The sequence below is a fragment of the Ambystoma mexicanum genome, chromosome 2p, assembly GCF_040938575.1.
Source record: "Ambystoma mexicanum isolate Mex_15411 chromosome 2p, UKY_AmexF1_1, whole genome shotgun sequence".
In the NCBI taxonomy this organism is placed as follows: Eukaryota; Metazoa; Chordata; class Amphibia; order Caudata; family Ambystomatidae; genus Ambystoma; species Ambystoma mexicanum.
This window is the reverse complement of record NC_090923.1, coordinates 1072418358-1072444289: the sequence shown is the minus strand read 5'-3', so window position 1 is coordinate 1072444289 and position 25932 is coordinate 1072418358. Positions and strand designations below refer to the sequence as shown.

Below are 25932 nucleotides of genomic sequence, written 5' to 3'. Positions count from 1 at the left end.
CCTGCTGCATGTACATGTGGTGCCTATGCCAAATATTCCAGGTCATCCGCTGATCCATACCAGCGATACGTTCTATATTGCATAGTGCCTACTCACCCTTTCAGTTTGTCATACTGTCAGTTCTTCCACGATTGTGCTGGAAGGATCTTGACAATTGCTCTGGTGAGCAATGTAAACATACAACAGGGGCGTTCTCCCAATTAGTTGGACCTATGGGGAGGTCATACCTTTAGTGTACTGCTGTGGTACTGCTTGTTTGCATTCAGCAGTTTCTGCACGCAGATGATGCTGCTTTCACGCAGTAGGAGATCCCCCTCCCTCTAAGTTAGGAGTGCTTATGATGATGTCACTTGCTCACGTCACGTGCATAAAGGACAGTTGATGTGCACAGCTGAACTAAGTTTGCCCACACGGGTATGCTGGAACTCATTGCAATGGAACTGCTTGACACAGTTTATGCACAGAAGGTAATGAACATAGGCGGATTTACAGACAAAGGCTGAATGGGCCCTCAGGTGTCCTAGTCACCACCTTCCAAATCTATTTTGGTCAACCACAGAGCTAGCCCTAGGATTTGTGGGGCCCTAGGCGGCAGAAGATGTGTGGGTCCCCGTTACTTACATCACAGAAGCTGATGTCACAAAATTAGTCATTAATATCCACTGGATAAAATAAACTGACCGTCAATATTTTAATGTTCACTGGTTAATGGTACGTATGTGGCAATATCAGGAGTGGGGCTTATTTTGGCGTAGCTGAAAGAGTGAGCTGAATAGTTTGTAGAGACAGGTACCTCAAAAGAAAGCATTTTGATGAGGACGAGCAATGCAAAGTATAAGGATCACTGGTAAGTAATCAAAGCATACGTAATGCGACTGCACATTCCAAGGTTGTAAGGGAAGGAATGTGTCCTGGACTAGACTGGGCAAATTGTCCTTGCTGCTGGGTTGCCTTAAAATGCAAATCGAAACAAAGCCTATATACCGGGAAGATACTGGGGCAGCCAGAGTAAGCAATTCCGCAGACCTTCAACTGTTTATATTTGGGCTGAAGTCCCAAAAAAAGTTTGGAGGTACATTAACATACACTTAACATACACAGAGGGACTGAACGTATCTTAAAGTGCAATACACACATTTAATTCACCTGGCCTTTCCTAATGCAGAACACAAATGAGCATTTGGGCTCGTTATGGGTCCGGCGGTAACGTTGCCGGTGCTACTGGCGGGCTGCTGCCGGACACATGAATATTTACCAGTGCCTGAATTCCCAGTGCCACTGGGAGATTACAACCAGGAAAGTCAGGTGCCGATAAAATGTTGTTCCCCATTCACACAGAGTCCCATATGACTATGGGAATGGGGACACGTAAGCACATGTACCGTTGTTAACAGTGCCAGTGGTTCTGTGACGGGTCTGCCTACCGTGACCGCTGTGCCCGGCAGGGTCAGACCTGTCAGGCACGGCGGCTCCGGCAGGCAGACCTGTAATATACCGGTCTGGAAACAACAGTGCCGGTAAGCTTACCGGCACCCCTGTTTCTAGACCGGCAGGGTCAGAATGAGGCCCATTGTCTTTCAAAAACGTAATCATCAATACCTTAAGAATACAGCTAGAGGAGATTTTGCTACAACACTGCTGGCAAAGTATAAAAGGTGCACACGTTGGAAACACAAAAATCTATATTGAAATATTCCATAGAAAGCAAAATATAAATATTAAGACATGTGTTTTGAAGGCACTTTCGTGTGGTTTTGTGCCCAGAGTGCCTGGGCACCTGGGTTCAAATACTGGTGGCCGAAAACTTGAACAAACAAGCTGTTTTTTGCATGCTGGCCTCAAAAACACCCAAGGGGGATGCCGGCCGCACTGTGTAAAAAGTGGGTGGACACTGTCAACCCACATGCACCCTCAAAGTGCATGCTAAAAATCAGTACAGGACCAGGGAGAACATCTTAAAACCAGCAACCACTCTTCCCACATCAATAAGCTGTGTGGTCTTTAAGGCAAGCACATAGTGAAATGCATTTGAAATATATTCAGGCGATGCGTAAGGATTAACAATTATGAACAGAGAATTATGTTTAGTTTGGATGTCTGGGCTGTGCAGCCAAACTTATCATTGTTATGGAACATGCAAGCAGATTGCATAAACAAGATTTCTGGGATGTACTACAAACAGTCTGGGAAGTGTTCCAATTCTCTCAGTGCGTTATAATAAACAAAATGAAATGTTCTTGTTAACAGTAACAATAAGGAACTACAACAAAGAACCACAATGTTTCTGGCAAAGCCAGATATGAGGGAAATAGCCATAGTGCAAGGAACAAGTTACTTACCTGTAACTGGTGTTCTCCAGCATGGGTCTGGCATGGATTCACATGCTCATGAATATTCCCCGTTGTCAGGCTGGGAATCCTCTGTAAAGAAAAAAATCAGTTTCAGTTTCGTTTCTGAACTGTCTTTCTACTAGTAACCAATCACTGGTCTCTGGGTCATACTGTCCCCAGCCAATGACTGCCCTCTACCTAAGCCCCTCCTCTGGCAGCCATCTTCAGATTTGGTAGCATGTAAAGTGGCAGTAGGACAAAGAGAAGAGCCGCAGAGGGGTAGGAGGGAGGGTTCGCATGTGAATCCATGCCAGACACATGCTGGAGAACAACAGTTACAGGCAAGTAACTTGTTCCTTCTCCAGCATGGGGTCAGGCATGGATTCACATGCTCATGAATACAAGAATACATAGCAGTACACACATGCACAACCACGGGAGGTGGCAAGGCTCAACATTAAGCATTTAAAAAACTCAACATTAAGCATCTCTTACCTCCTCACCAGGCCCACCTTCAGGCGAATAGGTTGCGCAGCACTGCCTGGCCGACTCTGGACTCCTCCCTGGAATCCCGGTCGACTAAGTAGAATCTCGTGAAGGTGTGTATCGACCTCCACGTAGCAGCCCTGCAGATGTCCAGCAGGGGCACACCAGACAAGAACACTGTGGGAGCAGTGATCGCTCTGGTCGGATGGGCTCTCGGACGGCCGGGCAAGGGTCGATTTGCCAACCGGTGATGGTGCATAATATAGCTGGAGAGCCATCTGGAAATGGAAGCCTTTGAGAGTGCCTTCCCTTGGTTCACAGGTCCAAAGTTCACAAACAGCTGTGATGTCTTCCGAAGACTCTTCGTGCGGTCCACGTAGAACTTCAGCACTCTAGCCACATCCAGCAAGTACAAAGTCCTCTCAGCCAGCGACAAAGGCGATGGGAAGAAAACAGGTAACACCAAGGGCTCGTTGAGATGCAAGTCCGACGGCACCTTGGGCATGAAGGAGGGGTGCGTCCTCAGCACCACCCTCGTCTCGTGGAATGTCAGGTATGGAGGTTTACATGTGAGGGCCTGGATCTCTCCCATTGGTCGTGCGGAGGTGATGGCCACAGGAAACGCTGTCTTCCACGACAGGAACTTCAACGGTGCCGAATGCAGTGGCTCGAATGGTGGCCCCATGAGCCTGGTCAGCACCACGTGGAGGTCCCATGCCGGGGCCTTCACCGGCGGGAACGAACGATCGGAACAGTCCTTTCATGAACTCCTTCACCAGGCGATGAGACCATAGAGATGACCGTCCCGGAGTTCTGGTGTAGCGGGAGATAGCCCGCAGATGGATTTTGATGGAGGCATGGCCAGCGATAGCAAGTACGGCAGCACTTGAAGGGCCGTAATCCGCAGAGGGTTAATCTTCTGTGCACGGTACCAGAGAGAGAACCTCTTCCATTTGTGTCCATAGCATAGTCGAGGACGCCCTGGCCTTTGCAAGCGACTCCGTGCAGTCCACCGGGATATCGTACCCTCCGAACTCTAGTGCTGCAGAAGCCAGGCCTGCAGGTTCAGAGACCCCGGAAGGGTACCAGTAACATCCCCTGGGCGACGGCCCAGTGCCACAGATCCTGCGCTTCCTTGGATAGGGCTGGGGATCTGGTGCCCCCCTGCTTCCGGATGTAGGACATTGTGGTGGTGTTGTCAGTGAAGACCCTTACCACCTTGCCCTGGAGGGACGGAAGGAATGACCTGAGGGCCCAGAACACGGCTCAGAGCTCCAGGACATTGATGTGTAGTGACCTCTCCTCCCGGAGCGAAAAGCCTCTTGCATGGAGATCTCCGGTGTGCGCTCCCCATCCCTCCAGGGAAGCATCCTTCATCACCGTTTCCTGATGTGCCGGGTTCTGGAAGTCCATACCCGCCACTAGATGTGTGCGGGTGCCCCACCACCAGACCGCTTGGCGGAAAGTCTGGTTGAGCAAGATCCTGTCTTCGAAACTGCCTGCCGCTTGCATCCAACAGGTGTCGAGGAACTTGTGCAGTGGTCGCATCTGCAGCCTGCATAGGCGCACGAGGTAGATGCACGAGGAGATCATGCTGAGTAGGGACTTGATGGACCTCACCCTGGCCACGTCCATGGTCAACAGCCGTTGTATCTTGCCCAGGATGGCCTTCGTCCTTTCCTCCGACAGTGAAGCCAATCGCGCCACTGTGTCGAGTCTGGCTCCCAGGAACAGGGCGACTTGCGACAGTACCAAGTGGGATTTTGCGAAGTTGATCGAGAATCCCAGATCCGTGAGCAGTTCGACGGTCTTCCCTGTGTGATCGACGGCAAGTTATCTTGACTTTGCTCGGATGAGCCAGTCGTCCAGGTAGGGGTTGATGTGGATCCCCTGCAGGCGCAGCAGCACCACCAGCACTGGTGCCAGGCACTTGGTGAATACCCTGGGCTCAGACTTCAATCCGAAGGCAAGGGCCTTGAACTGATAGTGCCGCCCCTGGACCACAAATCGTAGGAATTTGCGATGTCCCTTTAGAATGGGGATGTGGAAGTAGGCATCCTCTAAGTCCAGTGACGATACGAAATCGCCTTCCTCCAGCTGTCCCAGCAAGTGCTGGAGGGTGACTATCTGGAATTTTTGAGACTTGATGTACTTGTTTAGACGACAAAGGTCCAGGATGGGTCGCCAACTGCCGGTCTTCTTCCAGACGAGGAAGTACCGCAAGTACACTCCGGAGCCCCGGAGCCTTTTTGGGATGAATTCTATGGCCCCCTTTCATAGCATCGCTCGTACCTTCAGGAGTAGTTGTGGAACATGGTTTTCCTTCCTGGCCACGGGTGGTATATGGGGACACCTTCTCTGAAATCCCAGAGTGTGTCCGCGGGCCAGGGCATCTAGCACCCAACGGTCAGTGGAGATGGACTTCCACACGCCGATGAATTTCGCCAGTCGGCCTCCCACTGGGGTGCTCGGGTGGGGGCCCGACGCCACAGCTGGTTCAGTTCCGCTTTGTCGTTGCCTTGCCGCTTTGGCCTCCTTGGCGACGACGACTCAATCCTCCTGTCTTGCTGCGTCCTCTGTAGGCTTCCTGTGACGAGGTGCGCGCCGCTTGGTGGTACGACGAGGAACCGCCGCCGAATCGTTTGGAGGCACCTTGCTTGCCTCCGGAGTTCCGAAAGGACGGCCGTCATTGTTGAAGAACACCCAAGGCCCGAGCCATCTCGGTGTCCGCCTTGCTGGCCTGCAGTGACTCGTCCACTGTCTTGTCGAACAGGTTGTCCCAGTCGAAAGGCATGTCCAGAACTCTGGTCTGCACGTCCTGGCGGAAGTCGGTGGCCTTGAGCCAACTGCACCGGCGAAGGCAAACGCTGCTGCCCATCTGACGAAAGCCGGTGTCGGCAATGTCCGTGGCCACCGTAATGGCATGGTCTGACGCCACCTCACCTTCCTGTAGGATTTCCAGGGCCTCAGCCATCTTGTCGTCCGGGAGGAAGTCCAGCAGGGGAGTGATCTTGAACCACAGCTCCCTGTCATAGCGTGCCACGATCGCAAGGGCGTTGGCCGCTTTAATAGTTGTCGCTGCCGACGAGATGACCCGTCATCCCATGGCGTCCAGCGTCTTCCCCTCGCCGTCCGGCGGGGACGTTGACGTCGCCCCCGCCAATTTCTTCTTGGACGCTGCAGAGACCACTGAATCCGGGGACAGCTGTGCCCTGAGGCACATAGGGGCAGAGTCCAGGACCTGGTACTAATTCTCATACCGGTTTCTCTTAGCTGGAGCCGTGGACGGTTCTTCAGGAGCACCAGCCCCTCGTCCCAGATGTTGTCCAGTAAAAGGATTGAGAGGTCAGTCTTCCTCTTGGCCTCCCGCCGTTGGTAGTGGAAACCCTCCTCCTGTTCTTCGGGGCAGAGCTGGAAGAGCCCACTTGGAACCGTCGCAAGTCGCCCTGTTCCTGGGAGCCAGACTCGACACAGTGGCGCGATTGGCTTCACTGTTGGAGGAAAGGATGAAGGCCATCCTGGGCAAGGTACAACGGCTGTTGACCGAGTGGGTGGTGATGGGAGGTCCATTCCGTTGTCACCACCCTCGTCGTCCGTCCCCGACATCTCTGTTCCCGTCTCATCCCTCGGAGGAGGGGATGGGGTGAAGGCTGGAAGTCGGGGGGGAGGAGGATGGACTCGTCTCCGCTTGTTAGGCGGGCTCCCCGACAGACCAGGCCCCGTTGGGTCATCGTGGGGGGTAAGGGCATCATTGCGCTTTTCTCCGTGCACAGGGTCTGTATAGCCATCAAGATATCACCTAAATTGTCCAGTGGTACGGGCACCGGCTACAACGGGACCGACGGTTGGGGCGTGGGTTCCTCCGCGGCCCCATCTTCCTCGTGGGCCCCCCCGTTGCTCTCTTTGTCGGGATCCTTCCAGTGGGACCGGGATTCCTCAAACTTCTTGTCTAGGATCCTTTGGATGCTAGCCAACCCATCCTCAGAGGTGGTATCTGTGTCCGTTATGACTACCGTGCCCTCCCCTCTTTCTCCTGCTGGGGTTTCACAGGGGTCTTCTCGATAGGCAGAAAAGATGATTCCCTCCGGGGTGGCAGGGAAACTCTAGCCCCTGAAGCCGTCTCTACTGGGGAAGCCTCCGTAGGTTTCGCTAGGGCTGCTACGACTCCTTCGATCGAGGCCTTAGCCGGGTGAATCAGGGCCTTCACGACCTTGGGGTCGCCGCCTCGCTCCCCTTTGGCTGTCTCTGTCGGGATCGACAGGGCCTTCTCCCGGAGCTTACCCGGGTTCTCCGACTTCCTCTTCACCGAGCCAGAGCATTGGCTCGTGGTTGATGTCGTCGGTGATAATGCGCCCTGCCTGGCAGCCGAGGAGCCCGACCGATCGGCGCTCCCAGTGCCCGCAGACTCGCGGTGCTTTGCCTTTTGTTGGGCCCCTGTCGCCGGAGCGCCCTCAAAGGTCTTAGAAAACCGCTCAGACTTCTTGTCACCCGCTGCTGGGCTCTACCCCTCCAGCCAGTTGATAAGACGAATACGACGATCCTCCATTGTCCGGTCGGACATGTTCTTACAAAACGCACAGTCCTCCACGTGCGATTTGTCGTTGTGAAGGCAGTAGAGGCACCCACCGAGAGTGCTCATCCAGGGCAACTCCTGAACAGCTTGGGTCCAACAGGCGTCATGCTTCCTTTGTCCTGGGCCATGACTAGACGGGGTAGGCCTCAAAGATCTTCTGGAATCCTCCGAGAAGTGGAAAACTCGACGAAAAGATGCCCTTGAGGGGCGTAGAAAATTCCAAAAACAGGTCCCCGTTGATCGGAAGTAGAATCGGTGGAGCTTAAGGCTCGATTGACCGAAAAAAAGGCAAAACGCAGTAAAAGCTCGAGAGCTACAGCACGAGGACTCCCAACACTTGAATGTGCGGTAAAAATCTGAAGATGGCTGCCAGAGGAGGGGCTTGGGTAGAGGGCAGTCATTGGCTTGGGGCAGTATGACCCAGAGACCAGTGATTGGTTACTAGTAGAAAGACAGTTCAGAAACGAAACTGATTTTTTTCTTTACCGAGGATTCCCAGCCTGACGACGGGGAATATTCGTCAGCATGTGAATCCATGCCAGACCCCATGCTGGAGAATAAAAGCAACTCGCAACTGGGTGAAAGATTGAGGCAACACACTGTCGACCTTGCTATAGAATAAACAAGCATCTTGCTCTTGCTAAACGCGGACAGTGGACTATGAACTAAGCAGCATCTTACTCTTGCTGGTAGTGGGCGGTGGAGATGCTACGAAACTATCAAAAGACTCAGCTCGGGGAGGGCTGGAGGAGTGGTTCGTAGACATAGGCAAAGCGGACAAGGCAGACCAGAGGCTGGAGGACGACCACCCAGAAGCTGACTGGAAGCTCCCTTCATGCAAGCCAACGCAGAGGGGAGGGGGGGAAAATCTTCCTCAATTCTTTTCTGGCTGGATTTTGAAGCCTCTGAAATTGCATTTTTGGGCTTTTTGAGTCTCCGATAGTCTCTGCTTTTTGAGACTATCTACTATTTTTGACTGAGCTATATGAGGAATATCCCTACACCTGGCAACCAGCAAGGACATAACTTATTCACAATTGACTATTGCTTACACCAATTGACACTGGTTAATTTTAAAGCACGTTTCCTATTTTTGCTGCTTTTGGCTAAAAAGGGCCATGGCAATTCTGATAGGTGGTTTTTGATTTGTTTCTTGGATTGTGCAGACTACAGGCATCCGGACATCCCGTCTCCACCTCACATCTACCTAGCTTCTAAAGATAGTAATGAGTATAAAAACCTGTTTACCCATGTTTAATCTCACACTGGAAAAGAGGAGAGGTATTGAGGACGCAGGTCATTCGATGAGTTTGTCTAGCGAGAATGATTGAGGCAGGCACTTGTTATTGAAATGGCTATCATGCTTCTGAAATGATTCTCGAGTAGACAGAGGCAAAGACAATGATAGCTGTGTATTCATTAATAACCATTTGCATATTAATTGCGTTATGTGTGGTGAAATGCTTCTTTATTACTTATTTCTCATAATTAAAAGATTTACAATATACTTGAGTGCAAGGGCATTCAGTGAGTGTTTATTACTGAGAATCTTGTCAGAAGCATTAGAACATGAGCATAATGTGTGGGGCATCTATTTGAAAGCCCTGTGTATTTGTATGTTGCATGTCTTTAATACTTACATACACAAAAGGGTTACTGTAAGGTCTGAGCAGTGGGCCATCAATAAAATCTGTTACATTAGCCAGCTCCTCCTGTGCGGATGACAGCGTAGCAGCCCACTTCAGGGGGTTGTTGCCTGCTCTCTTTACTGAACCAAAGCGACATGTATATGCTTTTCCCTACCTCTACTCCTACCACATCCCCAGCTGCGTGGGTCTTGGATGGGGTGCAGGGAAGGCTCTGCAAGGTAGGGGTGATAGAAATTATGTCAGAAAGAAGAGATGTGCTAGCATGGTGGCTGCAGGCAACCTGTGACATGGAACGAAACGTGCCATCTTAGTAAAGGTATCAACCCCAACCCAGATGGTGTCCATTCAGTTCACACATGGTAGATCAACGATAAAATCTACGGACACCAGGGACCTCTGAAGGATAGGCATGGGTTGTAATAATCCTACCGGTTTGCCGAGGTGTGGTTTGGATTGTGTGCAGATTGCGCAATTGAGAACATAGTCAATGGTATATCTACATAACGTAGGCAACCAGCACCAACAATGCAGAAGTTCAATGGTCTTACGTTTACCGGGATGGGCCAAGATCCTGGAGTCATGACACCATTGTACCACTTGTTGTCGATCTATCTGCATGGGTATGGACAGACTGTCTTGTATGTAGGGTAGGCCATCAACTAGGTCACCATTCATGGTTTCTATGTTGTCTGCATGCAGTTGTGCTCATTCACATATCACATCAAGCAGTGATGGTTTGGGTATACAGGAACATGTAACCTGACCAACAGGAACGGATTCGCTTCTCCACGGGTTCAAAGCAAGTATCTGTCTGTACAGCGCATCTGCTTTGCCATTAGCTGCCCCCTGGCGATACGTAACCACCAGTTAAACAAGGTAAAATGGTGTCTAGTACTTTGACATTTCATGTTAAAGAGAGCCTGTACATTGCAATGATCAGTGTACATCGTCACCTGGTATTGTGCGCCCATTAAATGGCGATACCATTCCTTGAAGGATTCCTTGATGGTAAGCAACTCTTTTTCCAGGATGGAATAATCCTGCTCAGCGAAACTGTGTTTCTTTGAGAAGTAACGGATACAAGTGTTTGGTAGCGGGCTATACTTGCGACAACATATCCCCAATTGCGTCTGCAGATGCATCCGCTTCGACTATGAATGGTGTTTGGGTTTCTGGGTATTGTAGGACTACAGCAGTCGAGAAGGCCTATTTATGTGCATCAAAAGTGTCCTGGGCTTCCTCTGCCATATGAACGGAACTGAGTGACAAGTGAGACGGTTTAGTGGGGCCGCTGAAGTTGAGAATGATTAGATGAATCGCCTGCAAAATTTGCGAAACAAAGGATTGCAAAGTTTTTACAGATTTAGGCAGAGGCCAATCAAGAATCGCTGAAACGTTGGCTTTGCCCATCTTGTTACCCTGAGGGATGAGTACAAACGCCAAGAATTCCACCTCAGTAACATGGAATGTGCACTTAGCAGGTTTGGCACACAGAGACAAGTCTCTCATGCGCATTAACACTGAGTGGACATGGGTAATGTGTTGTTCATAAGTTGGAGAGTATTCCAAAATATCATCTAGGTAGACAACATGCCTGTTGATCATACCATGAAAAACATCACTGATGAAACGTTGACAAGTGGCCAGTGCGTTACAAACGTCAATGCTTGGTTTTGAAAGTGGTTCCCACTCATGTCCCTCTTACATCCATACCAAATTGTAGGACCCTCTAGGTCCAATTTGGTGTACACGGTTGCCTTCTTTAGCTGGTCCAGGAGGACAGAAATGAGAGGGAGAGGGTGACGGTCTTTCACCATGAATTAAGATCTCTATAGTTGATGCAGGGCTAAAGGTCTACCTCCCTTTTACGGACAAAAACGAAAGGAGTGGCAACAGGTGAACAGGAAGGACGTATAAAGCTTTTCTGCAGAGCCTCATCGATGTAATCCTGCAATATCTCATCTTCCGTTGGGGTTAATGAACATATCCACCCAGTGGGTACAGAAGCGTTAGGTACCAATTCAATAGGACAACCACAGGGACGGTGAAAAGGTATTGGCACAAAAGAGGAAGGGCATATCACCCATGTATTTAAAAAGGAGGGGCATATATACTGCTCATCAGTGATGTGTTGTACTGAAAGGATCTCCCCAATTGAGAAGTACAAAGGAGACTGGTTACCACCTGTTAGTGTCTGCACAAAAACAGTTCCTCAGTTGAGTTTCTATGCATATCAATTAATATTGACAAGCAGAGAGGAATATAAAGAGGACAAGGAAGTTTCTATCTGGCCCTCCCTCCCTAGATCACTTTCTCTAGGCAGTGCTGGTGGGGCGCTTATCTTAAAAGTGGATATAATAAGGAGGTTCAGAGGAATACTTCCATTTGCTTTGTTATCCAAATCAGAATTATTTGAACTGTAAATGTCTCCTCTTTCGGTTGTCTTTTTAAATGACTATAATGGTGTTGCAATACTTTGGCAGGTGTGGCCCTGGGGAGGGCTAGTGCTAGTTATGTAACCAAGAGCTGGGCATGTAACAAACGAAAAAACAGGGCAGAAACCCGCACAGATATTTTGGCAATGATTGCTTTATTAGGCTATACTGTGGCTGAATATGCCATGATAAAAAAGGAGGAAAGAGTCCTCTCAATTGAGTAATTATAAAAGGAAACGTGAAGACTAAGCAAACTAAGGGCAGTTCCGTTTGTTGGAGGATCTCCCTGATGCTGAAGGAGGGGACATGGAGTGGAAATCTGTCCACTGTTTACCCGAATTCTGTCAACTGGTTTTGGTGTGCTTTTTAATTTATACCACCTTCTTCAGGACTGTCTTCTATCTAAATTGCAATTATCATCTGCAGATGTATCATGCCCAAATGAATTAGGCTTCTATGAAGTTCTTCCAAAGGTATATTACATGGAAGGGTTTCACCTCTGTGCTAGGAGGGTGGCGATTTTCAAGCTGACCATGTAAAGAATTGCAGGGACATTATCACAATTAAGGCAACTAATGCATACCTACATTTTAACAACTGTTGTATTATTATGGAGCAACCACACACATCTATATACTCACATTTCAGGTCTGTCACTCACGTGTGTGTTGTCATGGAGTGGAGGTACAGGAGATGAATGTAACCATATCTTCTGCAAGGGGTAAAGAGAGATTTATCAGGCCCTGTGGTCAGCTTCTATTAACAATTCTCATTAGTGAAAGTGAGCATTTACAGTATCCAACATTGAACGCAAACTGGATATTACTTGAGATTATTGCTGCTCAGTTACAGGTTGATAATATATATTAGGCTATGGGGCTGCGGCACGAGGCCAGTGCGGGCACTGTTGTCCTGAATAAGCAAGTTAATATTAATCTTCCCCCTGTAAAGATCAATATACTGGATAGGGGCAGTGTGTTTACCAACATCCCTCTTGGGACTGCCGCCACCGCTATACATTACTTTACGTGCAGCCACATGATCTGGTGAAGTGTCATGCTATTGCTGTTATTAGACTGGATTGGGACCAAGGTCCCTCTTGGGGTTGTTGCGACTGCTTTTAATTAGTTTGCCTGCCGCGGCATGATCTAGTAAAGTGTCATGCTATTGCTGTTACTAGACTGCATTGAAGACGTGTGTTTACCAAGGTCCCACTTGGGACTAGCCGTGACTGTTTTAAATATAGTTATGTGCAGCCGTATAATCTGATATGTTATGCTATTGCTGTTACTAAAGGAGCCGATCAATTGCTCAAGACCCACTATTGCATATGAGCAGGGTGGCTGGTGGCAAGGAGCGTCTTCGTAAGGAGTTAAGCAGCTCAAAAGAAAGCTTACCCGTGTATAGCAGATGAATTGTCTCACTCGCAAACACACGTTGAATCAGCGTCTCGGAGCTACCGCAAGACCATGTTGTTAAGGAGCCTTCACGTTACCACATCAATCTGGTGTGCTCAGCACGCAAATAGAATGTTGTGCAGGGAACAGACAGCCATTTGGAGTGGCCTGTTATCCCAGGGCTTGCTATGACACAGGAAACTCATAGGGCAATTCGAGATATTCTTGCAGATATTTGCCAGGTCTTATTTGCAATTATCGACTTAAACCGGACAATCTATTTTCAAATTGCATGATATTGAGGTATATGTATCTCTCTCCATGGTATATGCTTGTTACAGAGTAAACCAAGTGGGTGCTTCATTACAGATAACAAGTGGTATTTTATGTTATTTTATATTTTTTTTAATAAAACATATCCGCACTGCAATGGAGACCTAACACTCACACAGGTATAGTGTACTGTGAGGGCATAGAGTTACGCGTATCGGGTTGTCCAATTTCAGGTCTAGCCATCAAAAGTCCGACGAGATCCCCTCCTTGAAAGTGGGAGCCTCAATATATGTGTTTATTGGCTGTGTTTGGGATTAATACAAAGGACAAATGTTCAGGTGTAACCAGAGGGGGAGTACACCCGAGGTACAGTATGTTATGATGTATTGGACTCCTTGGTTGGTTCAGATAACGAGAGTCACTACGGATAATTACAGTGACTCATAGTTATATTAGGATAGAGCCTATGGTAAGTCAGCCCAAGGTCGTAAGGCTTTGCCAATTGATCAGTTCATTAAGGCCTTGTCGATCAGTCCCCAATCTGAAAATCTAAATTTGCTCTCTTTTGGGTAATAAAGCACTTATATTGCCTCCTCTTGACCTGTTGGTTAGTAAACACTGAGCATGACCCGCAAGGGGCATGCCCGACCAGACGTGTGGTATTCCATAATGTTGACGTGGCTGTGGGCCTAGTCCTGACCACACAGTCTCTGATATTTTGTCTGCGTTTGATTGAAAAATGTGGTGGAGGCGGTGTCATATTACCCATATTAAGGATGGGCCACAGTTTAAGACCGTCTTTCTTGACCCTATTCACTTCAGAGGATTAGCTAAATACTGCCGCAATATGGTTCTCCTGTGTAGGTCTATTATGCTGTTCGAGAGTGTGAGCTTGTGGAATGTTACATGCTTGTTTCCTTGCGTTCTTAAGTAATTTCCTTGGATACACCCTCTTTAAATCTTTGTGTCAATGTCATCAATGTCTGTTCATCATATCAGTAGTGCAGAACAGTGCCGACGGTCACGCAGGTACTGTCCGAATGGTAAGTTTGCAGTTACTGTTTTAGGAAGGAAACGATCGAACTACAATAGAGAATTCCTGTTGGTCAGTTTCCTAAACACTGTACTACTGAGCATTCCATTTGGCTGTGATTTTAAGGTCCAGAAAGTGGATTTCTTCTTTAACGCTTGAGTAGGTGAATTTCAAATATCTATTCCTGCTATTCAACCAGGTAAATAAAATTTGAAGTTGGGCTTGATTTCCCGTATAGACTAGTAGAATGTCGTCTATATATCTCCGCCACAGGGAGATTTGGCCTGCATGTTGGTTATTGTTATAAATGTGTGTCTTCTCAAAGTCTGACACATATAAGTTGGTTAGAGATGGAGCAAAAGTGGCTCCCATGGCCGTCCCCGACATCGGTTTGAAAAATGTTTCTTTGTACATAAAAAAGTTTGTTAGTGTTAGTTAGTGATTTCTGGAAAGTTTTAATAGACTAAGTTTTCTAAGACTGTCAATTACCAACAATGTCTCCATCTGGGGAATTGAGGTATATAAGGATTCTAAGCCTAGGGTCACTAGGAGCTGTTCTGGTGGACTGAAGGTTAAATCTTTAATGAGATTTAGTACAGCAGCTGTGTCCTTAATATAGGACCGCATTTTGGGTATTTCTGGTTGTAAGAAGAAATCCACAAATTGGGATAGTGGTTCCAGGATCAAATTGATGCCAGTGACTATAGGGCGGCCAGGGGGAGGGGAAACACCTTTGTGTATCTTGGAGAGTGCATAGAATGCTGGGATGTTCGGGAAAGTGGTACACAGAAATTCTGCCTCCTCCTTACTGATGTATCCTTCACTGGCAGCCTCTTCTACTATGCTGGCAATACAGATTCTCAAATTCTCGTTGGATCTTGCACTAGGCGCCGATAGTATAAGCCATTGTTCAAAAGGGTTGTGATCATTAGTTCATATATGACTGTGTTCATCAGCACAATTGCCCCCCTCCCTTTATCAGCTGGTTCGATGACTATTTTGGAATTCTTGCTCAAATTGTCAAATGCAACTTTTTCCGGTCTTGGCAAGTTGTGAAAGCCCCAGGGTGGCTTTCTTGTTCAATTTCCAAGATCATCTTAGTCAAGGCTTTCTCAAAGGTAATTGATTCAGGTGTAATGTTCGGGGGGATAAAATGTGGATTTTGGATGGAGACCTGTGATGTCACTCAAATTAATGGTAGTATCGAGACTGTCAAGGTCCCCAAAGAACTGTTTAAGTCTGATTTTTCTTAGAAATTGGGATACTTCAATACGATTGTCATAGGGATTATACTTAGCCATAGGTACAAAGGACAGGCCTTTTTTGAAGTACTGCAATTTCATCTCGAGTACGAGCATGATCAGATACATTGACAACTAATAATTCCTCTGGGGGATTAACCCTTTCCCTCTGCTCCTGGTTATTCGGGGGGAGTTGTGTTGTTGACCTCTGCTGCGACCCGGCCTCTGCCGCGTTGGTCTAAAAAAGCCTGATCATCTCCTGCATGACAACGCTGGTCTATGTTGTCTTCAAAATGTACGAATTGTTCCCTCCTCCCTTGCCTGTCACGTGAGCGATATCTGGCCGTTGTCCTTAGGTACTAGCGCCAGTGTCATCACCCGAGCTTGGACTCGAGAAACTCCAGTGTGATTGTGTTTTTTTTTAAATACCTCCTCGATTGGCGCCATTGTTGGCCTGTGTTAGACTGATTGTCCTGGTTGGCATTATCTTCACAGTAAGAGTCTACAATGGATGGATATAGGCGTTCGTGAGTGAATGCAGCTATATCTAAGTTTCAAGATCTTTTTGTTCAGATTGAACTCTTTTATGGCCGCATTGAGATCATTGAGTTTCTTTTTATAAATTTCAAGGATTAACTTGGATTTAAGGAGATCTCTTTTTTTTGGTCTATTTCCAACATAAGTTTAGTTGATATTGGTTTAGCAGTTTTGATAATCAGGATCAGCCAATCTCTGGTACATTTATTCACTATGTAGCTCCAGTCTCTTAAAAATTGGAGCTTATCCAGAAAAATCTGTTGCTGAATCCTAATTATGAATCCATTCGGCGCTGTGAGAGGATAACCATTCAGCCTGACCTTACTGAACATGTCAGCATAGTCCTGATACTCAGATGGTACAATACAGACCCCAGATATGACCTCTACCGTACATAACCCCCTGATCATATCTGATCAAGGTGTATCAGGAACAGAACCATTGGTAAAACCGAATAGAAAAACACAGATCTGTTCATCCAATCCACTACAGGATGATTGTGTAACCGTAACCATGGAATGCCCAATATGGCACCAAATCGGGGAGTGGCTATGAGATTAAATTTGATTCATTCTCGATGTTTGAGCCGTGACCATGACAAGGTCATCAGTCCGTTCAGTAACCAGGCCAGAGGACAGTGAAGAGCCATCAACCACCTATACTGTTTCCAGATGTTCTTTAGAGACTAAAGGAAGGGCAAGTTGCTTATCTTAACCCAAGTCCATGTAGTTAACTAAAGGCATCGGAGTCTATCATAACTGCCGAGATAGGTATTCCAGAAGGAAGAAAAAGAGACAGATAACGGAGTGTGCTGAGAACAATGTGGAGCCTCTGTGGGTGGACTCATCCAGTGGGCCCCATCTATGAACGAGTCGAGGTGTTTCCCATTTCACGAGTGGGTCTTTTGGGACACGATCTGATGTAATGTCCCGCTTGTCCACAACAGAGGCAGAGGTTGGAAAAAGGTTTACTCGCTCCTCCTTCCTTTGTCAAAGGGCCTCGTACCGTCCCGAACTGCATGGGTTCAGGGTCTGGAACAGCACCAGGCCTAGTAGATTCTATATTTTGGAGGGGGCGTATCTCAGGGTGCCCGCTCCTCTTCCCTTTCAGCTTTCCTGGCGTCAATCTGTAATAACAGATCTGCTAGGTCAGGTAATGCAGCAGGGATGGCGGGAATCAAGGCTAGGGAGTCTTTCATGTCTTCTGACAGATCTTTGTCAAAAATCAGAAGCTTTTTTCTGCTCAGGCCATGTGGTTTAGGCAGCCAACTGGTTGCACCGGGCAATATATGACAGTAAGCCTGTTTTATCCTGTTTTAGGTCCAAAAGAGCAAAATCAGTAGCCTGAGCCTGATGACTGGTATTGAATTCTCAATTCATAGCCGAAACAAGGGCATAGTTTTCATACAATACAGGGCTTTTGGATTCCAGTAGAGGATTAGCTCAAGCAGCCGCCGCAACCCCAGGTAAGACAACACAAAGGCAGCTTTGGAGATGGCACTCACAAAGTCATCCGGTCTACAAGGGAAATCTAACTGGCACTGATTTTAAAAAGTGTGGTACATCTTCAGATCTCCTGCAAAACTCTGAGTTTGGGGGGTTACAGCGACAAAGAAGTAAGCATAAGCACCGGAGCAGGGGCTGCAACCAATGGTTGGGCAGCAGCAACAAACTCCTCATCAGGAGGCAAAGGATGGATGTTGCCATGTAAGACATTGATCCTTTGATGTATGGAGGCATGGGCTGTGGTAATCTCGACCCCAAGGTCATTAACTGCTTGTAAAAGGGTGGCTAATGGATCGGCCGCAGCATCCATAAAGTGATTTCTCAATCTACCAGGGCCTAGTGTCTGTCCACACCTGGGATCATGATGACAACCGACCTCCCTCCCAAAAGCACCGCCCCGGTTGAGTATTCACACAGGATGGCAGAGGGCTCGGCTGAAATGTTGGGGAATAGCAATTCTACCCACTGCAGTCTGTAAGCAAATAAATAATGTGTTCCTATTGAGCCCTAACGATACCACATGGTCTCACTGCAGCCCACTCCCTTTACCTACGGGGTCTAGAAATGGAAGACGAAGGAACGGAAACCAGGAGGACCAAGGAAGGAAGGGGAGCCACAAAAGGAAGTCTAGGGTCCCTATCAGTATGTAGAACAAGGGGCAAGGAAGTCCAAAGAACCAATCCAGAGCTCAGGGGAAATAGGAAGTCCAAGAACTAATCCACAGATCATGAGGCAAAAGAGCTCCAATAGCAATCCAGGTTGGAACCAAGAATTCAGCCAAAGAATAGCAATGACAAGGAAATGTCAATAACAGTCCGAGTCAGAAGCCAGGAAATCCAACAAGAGCAGCATGGTATCAAGAAAGGCAAGGCAGATAATCACCAACACAGTCTTGGTCCCAGGATAGAAGGAAAAATAAAGTGAGGAACGAAACGGAAACTTCTACTCACGGCTACATTTGAGAAGCACCACAACGTCTCCTTCAATCCATTAAGTAGCAGTGACTTCAACGAACTTCGGCGCCGCAGCGGACGCCAGGTCCAGTGTGTCGACGCAATGGCAACCCCAGTAACAGTGATAGCGAGCATTGCCGATTTCTGACAATAGATGTATATCTCGTAATCTCTGCTACTACTCTTGTGACACCTCGCCCTCCATGTGCTTCCTCCCGCTTTCACTTTCTCTCTTCATGGTGTACTGGCATGGAATTCTCTTCCACCAGACATCCAAGAAACAGTCCAAACCGTTTTTTTCAGAACCCAACTAAAATACTCCTCCTCTCATCCGACTTCTAGCTAAATTGTTCACTTGCCTTGGTCCTTCGCTATCTCTGCCTAAACTCTAGCACTTCACCCATCATGGTCACATCTCTAAGAGAGCTAGCTGTACCGCCCACCTTCATGCAATATCTAATATTGATTGTCCTCTGTACGTCCACCCATGTATTATCTTCAGTGACTGTTTCATTTACTCCCCTCTACATCCTGACCAGAATGTCTCGTCTCACCCCGTTGAAAGAAGCTCAAGGCTTCCTGTCAAATCTGATTTCTTATCTACTGTACATTCTTTTGTGAACAAAACAGCATTGTTCCTTCCTGTTTATAAATAAAATAGAACACAAACAAAAAAACATCATAAGGAAAATATCTTCTGTTTGCTAGAAGGACAGAGGACATTTGTCGGCCCTGCCCCCCTCTACTTTTGCATAAATTCTGCAACAGGTAAATCATAATACAAATATCAAATATTCACTAAATAAATATCAATTACTGAACAAGCAGTAATGGGTGGCATTAGGTATGTAATGTATCCCAAACTATTTGCAGAACCCTTACACCTTTGGCTGACAACTTTAAAATCTAAACAAATGTATCAGTAAGGGCTTGATCCAATTAAAACAGCTTCTGGTATTCCTTGACTTTTAGTTTTAGGTAATCAATAGTTATGCAACCAAAATAGATATACATAATAAAACAGCAGCGGAGATAGAGGCTGATTTCATCTGACAAACTAAACAAGAGGGACATTAAGAGTTATTTTAGTACCCACAATTGCTGTTGACATGCGTGCAACCCAATCCCAGTAATTTAACAAAACCTGTTAAGGTCCACGTTAGATGGAGCCCACATTACTCAGTAAAAGTGGACCGTATACACATGTTTGTTAATTGTTGCATTTTCTAAATACTGGTAAAGGTTAAGGGTTGCACATGAGGACTGGGGGTCCCTGCCCACAAGGCACAGGACACACATCTTGAAACTTGGTCATCTGGGGTCAGAATGCTATAACCACTGAATTACTTACAACTGCATAGACCAACTTTCTTGGAGAGGATATTTTTCACATAGAGGTTAGTCTTGTGTTATGGTGGAAGGAAGTTAATTATATATATTGTTGTTACAGCCTTTGGGAAACTGTTTCCAAGTATTGTTGTGGGGCTGCGCAATTGGGATACTTGGTTATTGAGGCTGCTCAATAATGATAGAGATTAAAAAAAAGATTAAGGTATCCTTGGTTGTGCACCCCAGTCTTTATTTGTTAGCAAAGTTGTGATTTGACACTGTATGTTGGGTTGTAACGTTTGTGTACAACCAGGGGTCAAGTCCTAAAAATTTAAGTGGGGGGACTCAACAAATGCAATGGGATGCATGTCGCCAGAAATTAGCATATCAAAGTGAAACATGCACATTTCATTAAATTGGCTTTGGATAACCAGCCAAATTGAACAGGACGAATGGCATTTGCATTTCATAAAATCAACACATAAACACAACCAAGAGAGGATATTTTCTTCTAATAGTGTTTTTGAACACGTTAAAAGGTGTGCATGTTTTAAACTCCAAGAACCAATACAAATGTTTTCCCTGGCACTTGCACTACCGAAATGGGACATGTTACCTTTAGTTGTTTGTAATTTTTCATCAGTGGTGAAGTGCCCGGCCTACAAATCTGACTGGTTTGATACCCGTGATTAGCTTTAATGCATAAATTCAAAGAGGACAATTGCTTCTCATTTTAGCTGGGGGGGACTGAGTCCACCCTCTGAAAAAAGTGGGTGGACTACGTCCCCCTGCGTGTCCCCTCGACTTGAGCCCTGTGTACAACCCAACACTATGCAGGATACCATCAGGAGACTGGAATTAGTCAAACTTCATGCATACAGCAGCAGATTTTCCAACAAGAATCACTAATTGAACCTATCAATGTAGTATATGCAATTTGCAAAAAGTGTCATACAGATTGAGAGCATTTTCATATAGTGTCAAATCATAATTTTTCCAACAAATAAAGATGTGAGCGCACAACTAAGAATCATTAACTGAATATATGAATGCAATATATGCAATTTGCAAAAAGTGGCATGCAGACAGAGAATTATCATACAGTGGAGGGAAGTTAAACCTCTCTTTTTGTCCCGACACATTATTCAACTGTGTTTTGCCGGGCTTGCACTACACTACATCTGTGCAGACATTTGAAAAAACAGACACCACAGGGAGGCACACACATCATGGCATTTCAGTGTTTAAACAGTTGAAGTCACAGACTACATTATGGTCACTCGAGAAAAAAAGTTGCAAAAATAAGAACAAGACTTTTGGAAACGATTGCTCGAAAATATTTTAAGGCCAAAAGTAACTCTCCTCAAGCCAAGGCAAGCACGTATTGGATGTCCAATACCATTCTGACTCGTGTTTTTTCTGAACAAATACTTTATTTCCCATCTAATAATGCAGTTTCGGAATGCAAGACACTATCACATGGCATCTGCAGGTCTGAGAAAATGTTGGTTGAAATAGTGGGATACAGACAAAATATATTTCCCAGTATGAGGAAATAAGAAGCAAGAACTTTGAAAGTTAAATGAATGAGGTGGGTCACTTAAAAAAATTAGCACAAAATAAGGCCGTCCAAGCATTTTTAGTCTTGCAAGATGCAGACATGAAATCACAATTCCATATTCTCCTATAACACCAAGTCTCAGGGTAGTTACATCAGGTAAAGAAAAGACTAACTGAAGAAGACGTTTAAAAAACACATAAAAATGGATCTTGCGAGCAATGACTCAGAGGCATAGTGCTGGAAGATGTGTCTTGAAGATACGAATATATTTGCAAAGCAGCATCTCTTCTTACACGAAAGCAGAAACGTCAGGTCCACTCATTCACTCTTCACTTCCAGGGGTCACCCCTCACAGTGGCCCAGTAAAAGTAAGGGAGAAAAATTGATACCAAACTCCACAACCACTTCAGGATGCTCGGGATTAGGCATGCAGTAGGGAAAGCTTTTCCTGGTGGCACTTATTTAACACCCGAGTAAGCAATGTTGTGCTGCAGAAGAGTTTCAAGGTCACAGCATAATTGCTTGGGTATTGCTGCAGCGTTTCCATGAGGAGAACCATCATCTCTGCATTCCCTCTTCCTCAGGCCAAGAAGCTTGTTGCTGGTCATTGATTCAGGAGAGTGCCCCATCGGTGCAATAGAGTTGGGACAGTGTCTTGCTCAAAGCAGGCCCAAGATTTCTGCAAATGCAATTTGTGAGAAGATAAGTCTAAACATGTTCGTGTTACAGCCGGTTTTATTAACAGACATCTATTTTCTCAGAACGTCTCACGCCCATTCCAAAATTGTATCCACATTCACTATAAACACAAGCTGACGGACCATATAACTTACAACACACAAACCGCTCAAACCCATAAAGAACGGATCCAAGTACATCCCAAAACTCGGCCAATCAAGCCCAACCTCAATAACTGAAGACCGTATTCCTTGCATGAACAAAAAATACAACCAAAACCACCAAAATAATTCAGTGCACTTCAATTCTTAAGTCCACAGGCATTCATCTCAATCATTAAAAGCTTCGAGACCCCACCAAACGGAAAGGCATCACCACACAATCTCACAAACTCGTTCGTCTGACCTAAACCTTTCATACCATTACTGAAATCGCTGCCTGCTTCCAATCGATTCCACACACAAATTAATTCGACTCGCCCTCATAACTATCCAAAAGTCATACCTTCTTCTCCATGCATTAGACTATTCAGAACCTTTTGCTCCCTCCTTTACAATATCAACATAAAGCTGACTCCCCTTCAAGAAAGTTACTCAAACTCCCATTTTTAAAAGCCCTTACTTTACGTGACCATACAGGCAAAATGCCACCTTATAACCAGCCCGATGAATATTAAGGGACACATATAAAAAAGGTGGTATCTTTAATGCTCATTGAATCCTCCCATAACTAGTCACCTTCTGAATCCTAATGGCACTAAAACAACTCCAGTCGCAGTCTAGTATAACATCTTGGAACAATCGGATGACTAATGCCCGGCTATATTACTTCGCTTACATTTGCCGTGGCTATTAACTCTGCCGCCTCTACACCATATTAGAGAGAACCTGTGTTGCCACACCTAAATGAATCAGGCCCTTCCTCTCTGGCAAAAGGGCAAACTGTCAACCTGTGACTCCGACCATGCAGAAATCATCCGTGGCAGCCTTCAAGTCTCTCAGTCCCTTCAAGGATGCCAGTCTCAACATTTCTTTTTTTAACAGCTACATGTCACATCTGTACTATCCATACAGACCAAAAACTCTCAATACACTCGCGTGCTAGAGTAGTTTCAAGCTGCGGACACAAATGTAGTATCCTAGACCACTCGCCATTATAAAAGACCCTCACATAATGGCTCCATCCCAGCTATCAAATACCCTCAAATCATTTTGATCGTGCCTCCCTAAGACCCTCCATTTGCCACAAAATGGCCCGCATATAGCCCCTAAGGGATAATTATAGAGCCCCAACAAAAGGAAATAAGCAATGTAAATTAAGCAAAGGGGTTGCGACTTTAAGGCAGTGAAACTTCAGATTGCCACAATGCACTCTAATGTCAGTTCACTTTTCTTTGTGCTAAAATGATGGACAAAGTCCAGTGACTCTTGTATTCGTTTACTAACTCCAATAAGAAGCCCATTCTATTTCGGTGGCAGTCCCAATATTTTAAAAAATGTAGTGGAACCCTGTCTCACGTGTGCCAATGACGTTTCAGTGCCTACCAACTTCGCTGCCTCAGTCCTTTTTAGTTTGGGTTCCTAGGTTGAACCTCCTATAAGACATGATTTATTAGAGTACAGATATTGGGAAATAACATATTAGGGGGGACACACCACTTGTAAGCGTTTGGTTATTTGCCCACCCACTGACTGCCCGTGGACATGCTAATGCCTATGGCCGGTCCCACCCAGTTCATGGCCCCTCCCTGTCCAAAACACTTCATGAGAATTATTTTAGCTCGTTTTAATCAAGCCTTACCATTAAACCTTGCTTTTGGAGTGCCTGCCAGTGTTTTTTTAAAGCAATATTCTGAGAATTAATTACTTAATTGAAACTGTAAACCTGCTACTTGTGTAATAAAAATGTCTTAACTAAGTCTGCCTTCAGCCATTCAATACATATGCACTATCCGCGACCTTCACTTAAGTTCTGCTAAAAACCAGCACTGGCAAGGCCAGCAGTTTTGGATTGTGTATAAGTATTAAGCATTTGTCACACACTGCGATGCCTAGGAATTCGCACCAATTAGGACTAGCTGCCATCAACAGCCAGTTAATCCCACTAAGGCAGGGCCTGGCAAGTGCCTTTCCGATGCCTACATAAAAGCCCAAACGGTTTTGCATGGCCAATGCCGGTTTTTCCTGTGCTGAAGAACTGATACTTTTCTCTGTCACTCGCTTTTACAAACTAATAAGACTTTCTTTCTGTTTCAATTGGGGTTATTTTGCTACGCCAACAGTCTGCGTACCTTTGTTCTGTCTTTGGTTAAAGCACTAACTAGAAGAAAATCAAATCTCCCTTTTATGGATTTTCAGTCGGAGTTTATGCTCATCCAATGTTAGAGATGTGAAAATGTAAAAGTTAATCACCTTGGTGACTTACTGTGCATTTTCCTTCAGACATGAGACGTCTGCCTTACAGGGATGGAACCGAGACACTGTGCATGGCAAATCATTTTGGAAGCCGGTGCTCATGTGCGGAATTTGGGACAGCCACACCTTTCCACGCCCTCTGGCCATTCATTACCATCCAACCATCTATGTCAGACCAGATGGCTAGTGGCTTTGGAAATGGAGTGAGACCATACGGTGGAAAGAAGACTATGAGCCAAGAGTAAAATCATCACAATCAGTAACATTTACATACACCTAGGTCCCAACCCATTTCCTCCTTACTTATGGGAGAATCCACAGCAATGATAAGGGTGGATGGGAAGGTTCTTACATAAAAACAAAAAATATTTTTTAAAACTACCTGGCCAAACTGAGTGTCGGCTCTAGAGCTGGAATCAAAGAAACAGCAAGCCCAGTGGCTGCTTTTAAAATAATATAATAAACATGAATACAATGGTCTTGTATAGCATTCTTCTTCAATGTTTGCTGTCCTCTCTGCGCGTTGCTCTGTAAAGAAAAGAGGTGGGTGCTAGTGAGACAGTGGAAGAGGCAGATACCAAACCTGTGGTGTTGATTGGTGCAGGTCAGAAGTATCAGATTCCAATGCATCACTATGATTCCATGGAATTGGCCTAGTCGGTTTGTAGTAGGTTATCCAGATGGGAGAGCCAAAGGAATAAGTTTAAAGAATGCATGGAGCAGCAGTGCCTGCTAATATGAGGGAGAGTAATAGGAGAGCATAAGTGATAGCTTTGTAGTGTTCCTGTGTTGCTGAATAGGCCTGTGATCAATGTCAGTCGGAGTGTGGTGTAAGGTGAAAGGGTGACGTTTTAAAGGGTGGTTGGCTAAGTGTGGTTGGGGGATAAGCATAGGAGAAAAGGGTAATCAAAGGAAAGCGGTAGCCCAGTTGGGATAGTATCTGGAGTAGTATGTGCCTGTTGGGGAAGCAAGTAGATGGCTTGTTAGATATTTTTAGGTGGTAGTTTGGTTCCCTTTTGGTTGCATGGCATCCAATGTGTGTAGGGTTCATCGTAATAGGTTAGTTGGTGAGGTGAAGGGTCCCCTTTTGGTTGCATGGCATCCAATTTGTGTAGGGTTCATCGTAATAGGTTAGTCAGTGGGGTGAAGAAGGGTGCCAAGTGGTGTATGTAATTTGAAGACTCATTCCACGGGAGGATGGAGCAAGTAGCTTTATAGATCAGAGATGGGGGGTTGTTCCAAGCAACGACCTTGTAGCCAGATTTTGGGCTGCTTTCTGAAAATGAGGCGATCTTCCTCTGAATTGATGTGTTTTGGCATGGAATTGCAGAGTTTGGTTTCTGGGATTGGAGAAAGGGTATCTTCCATGACATTTTTGGTTGAAGGTTTGGAAAGCGAAATCTCAATGGCATCTAGTGCAGGAATTTCCTTTAGATGGATCCTGAGCCCTTAGCAGGAGTTGTGAACAAGGCAAATTGTTTTCAAGTGGATCCTCGTTTTGACAGGAAACAAGTGCAGTGCGCAGAGTTCGGTGGTGA

At 46.1% G+C, this 25932-nt stretch overlaps 1 protein-coding gene across 5 annotated transcripts in view; it reads right to left on the bottom strand.

Moving 5' to 3' along the window:
* Nucleotides 1-19974: 19974 nt before the first annotated feature.
* MUS81 (MUS81 structure-specific endonuclease subunit) overlaps nucleotides 19975-25932 on the bottom strand; it is a 1262762-nt gene continuing 1256804 nt past the window's right edge. For all 5 annotated transcript variants that reach the window (XM_069645007.1, XM_069645006.1, XM_069645008.1 and 2 more), the window contains one exon: nucleotides 19975-21981. In XM_069645007.1, coding sequence (XP_069501108.1) covers nucleotides 21915-21981 — 67 coding nt within the window. In that variant the 3' untranslated portion in view covers nucleotides 19975-21914. The remainder of the gene's footprint in view (nucleotides 21982-25932) is intronic.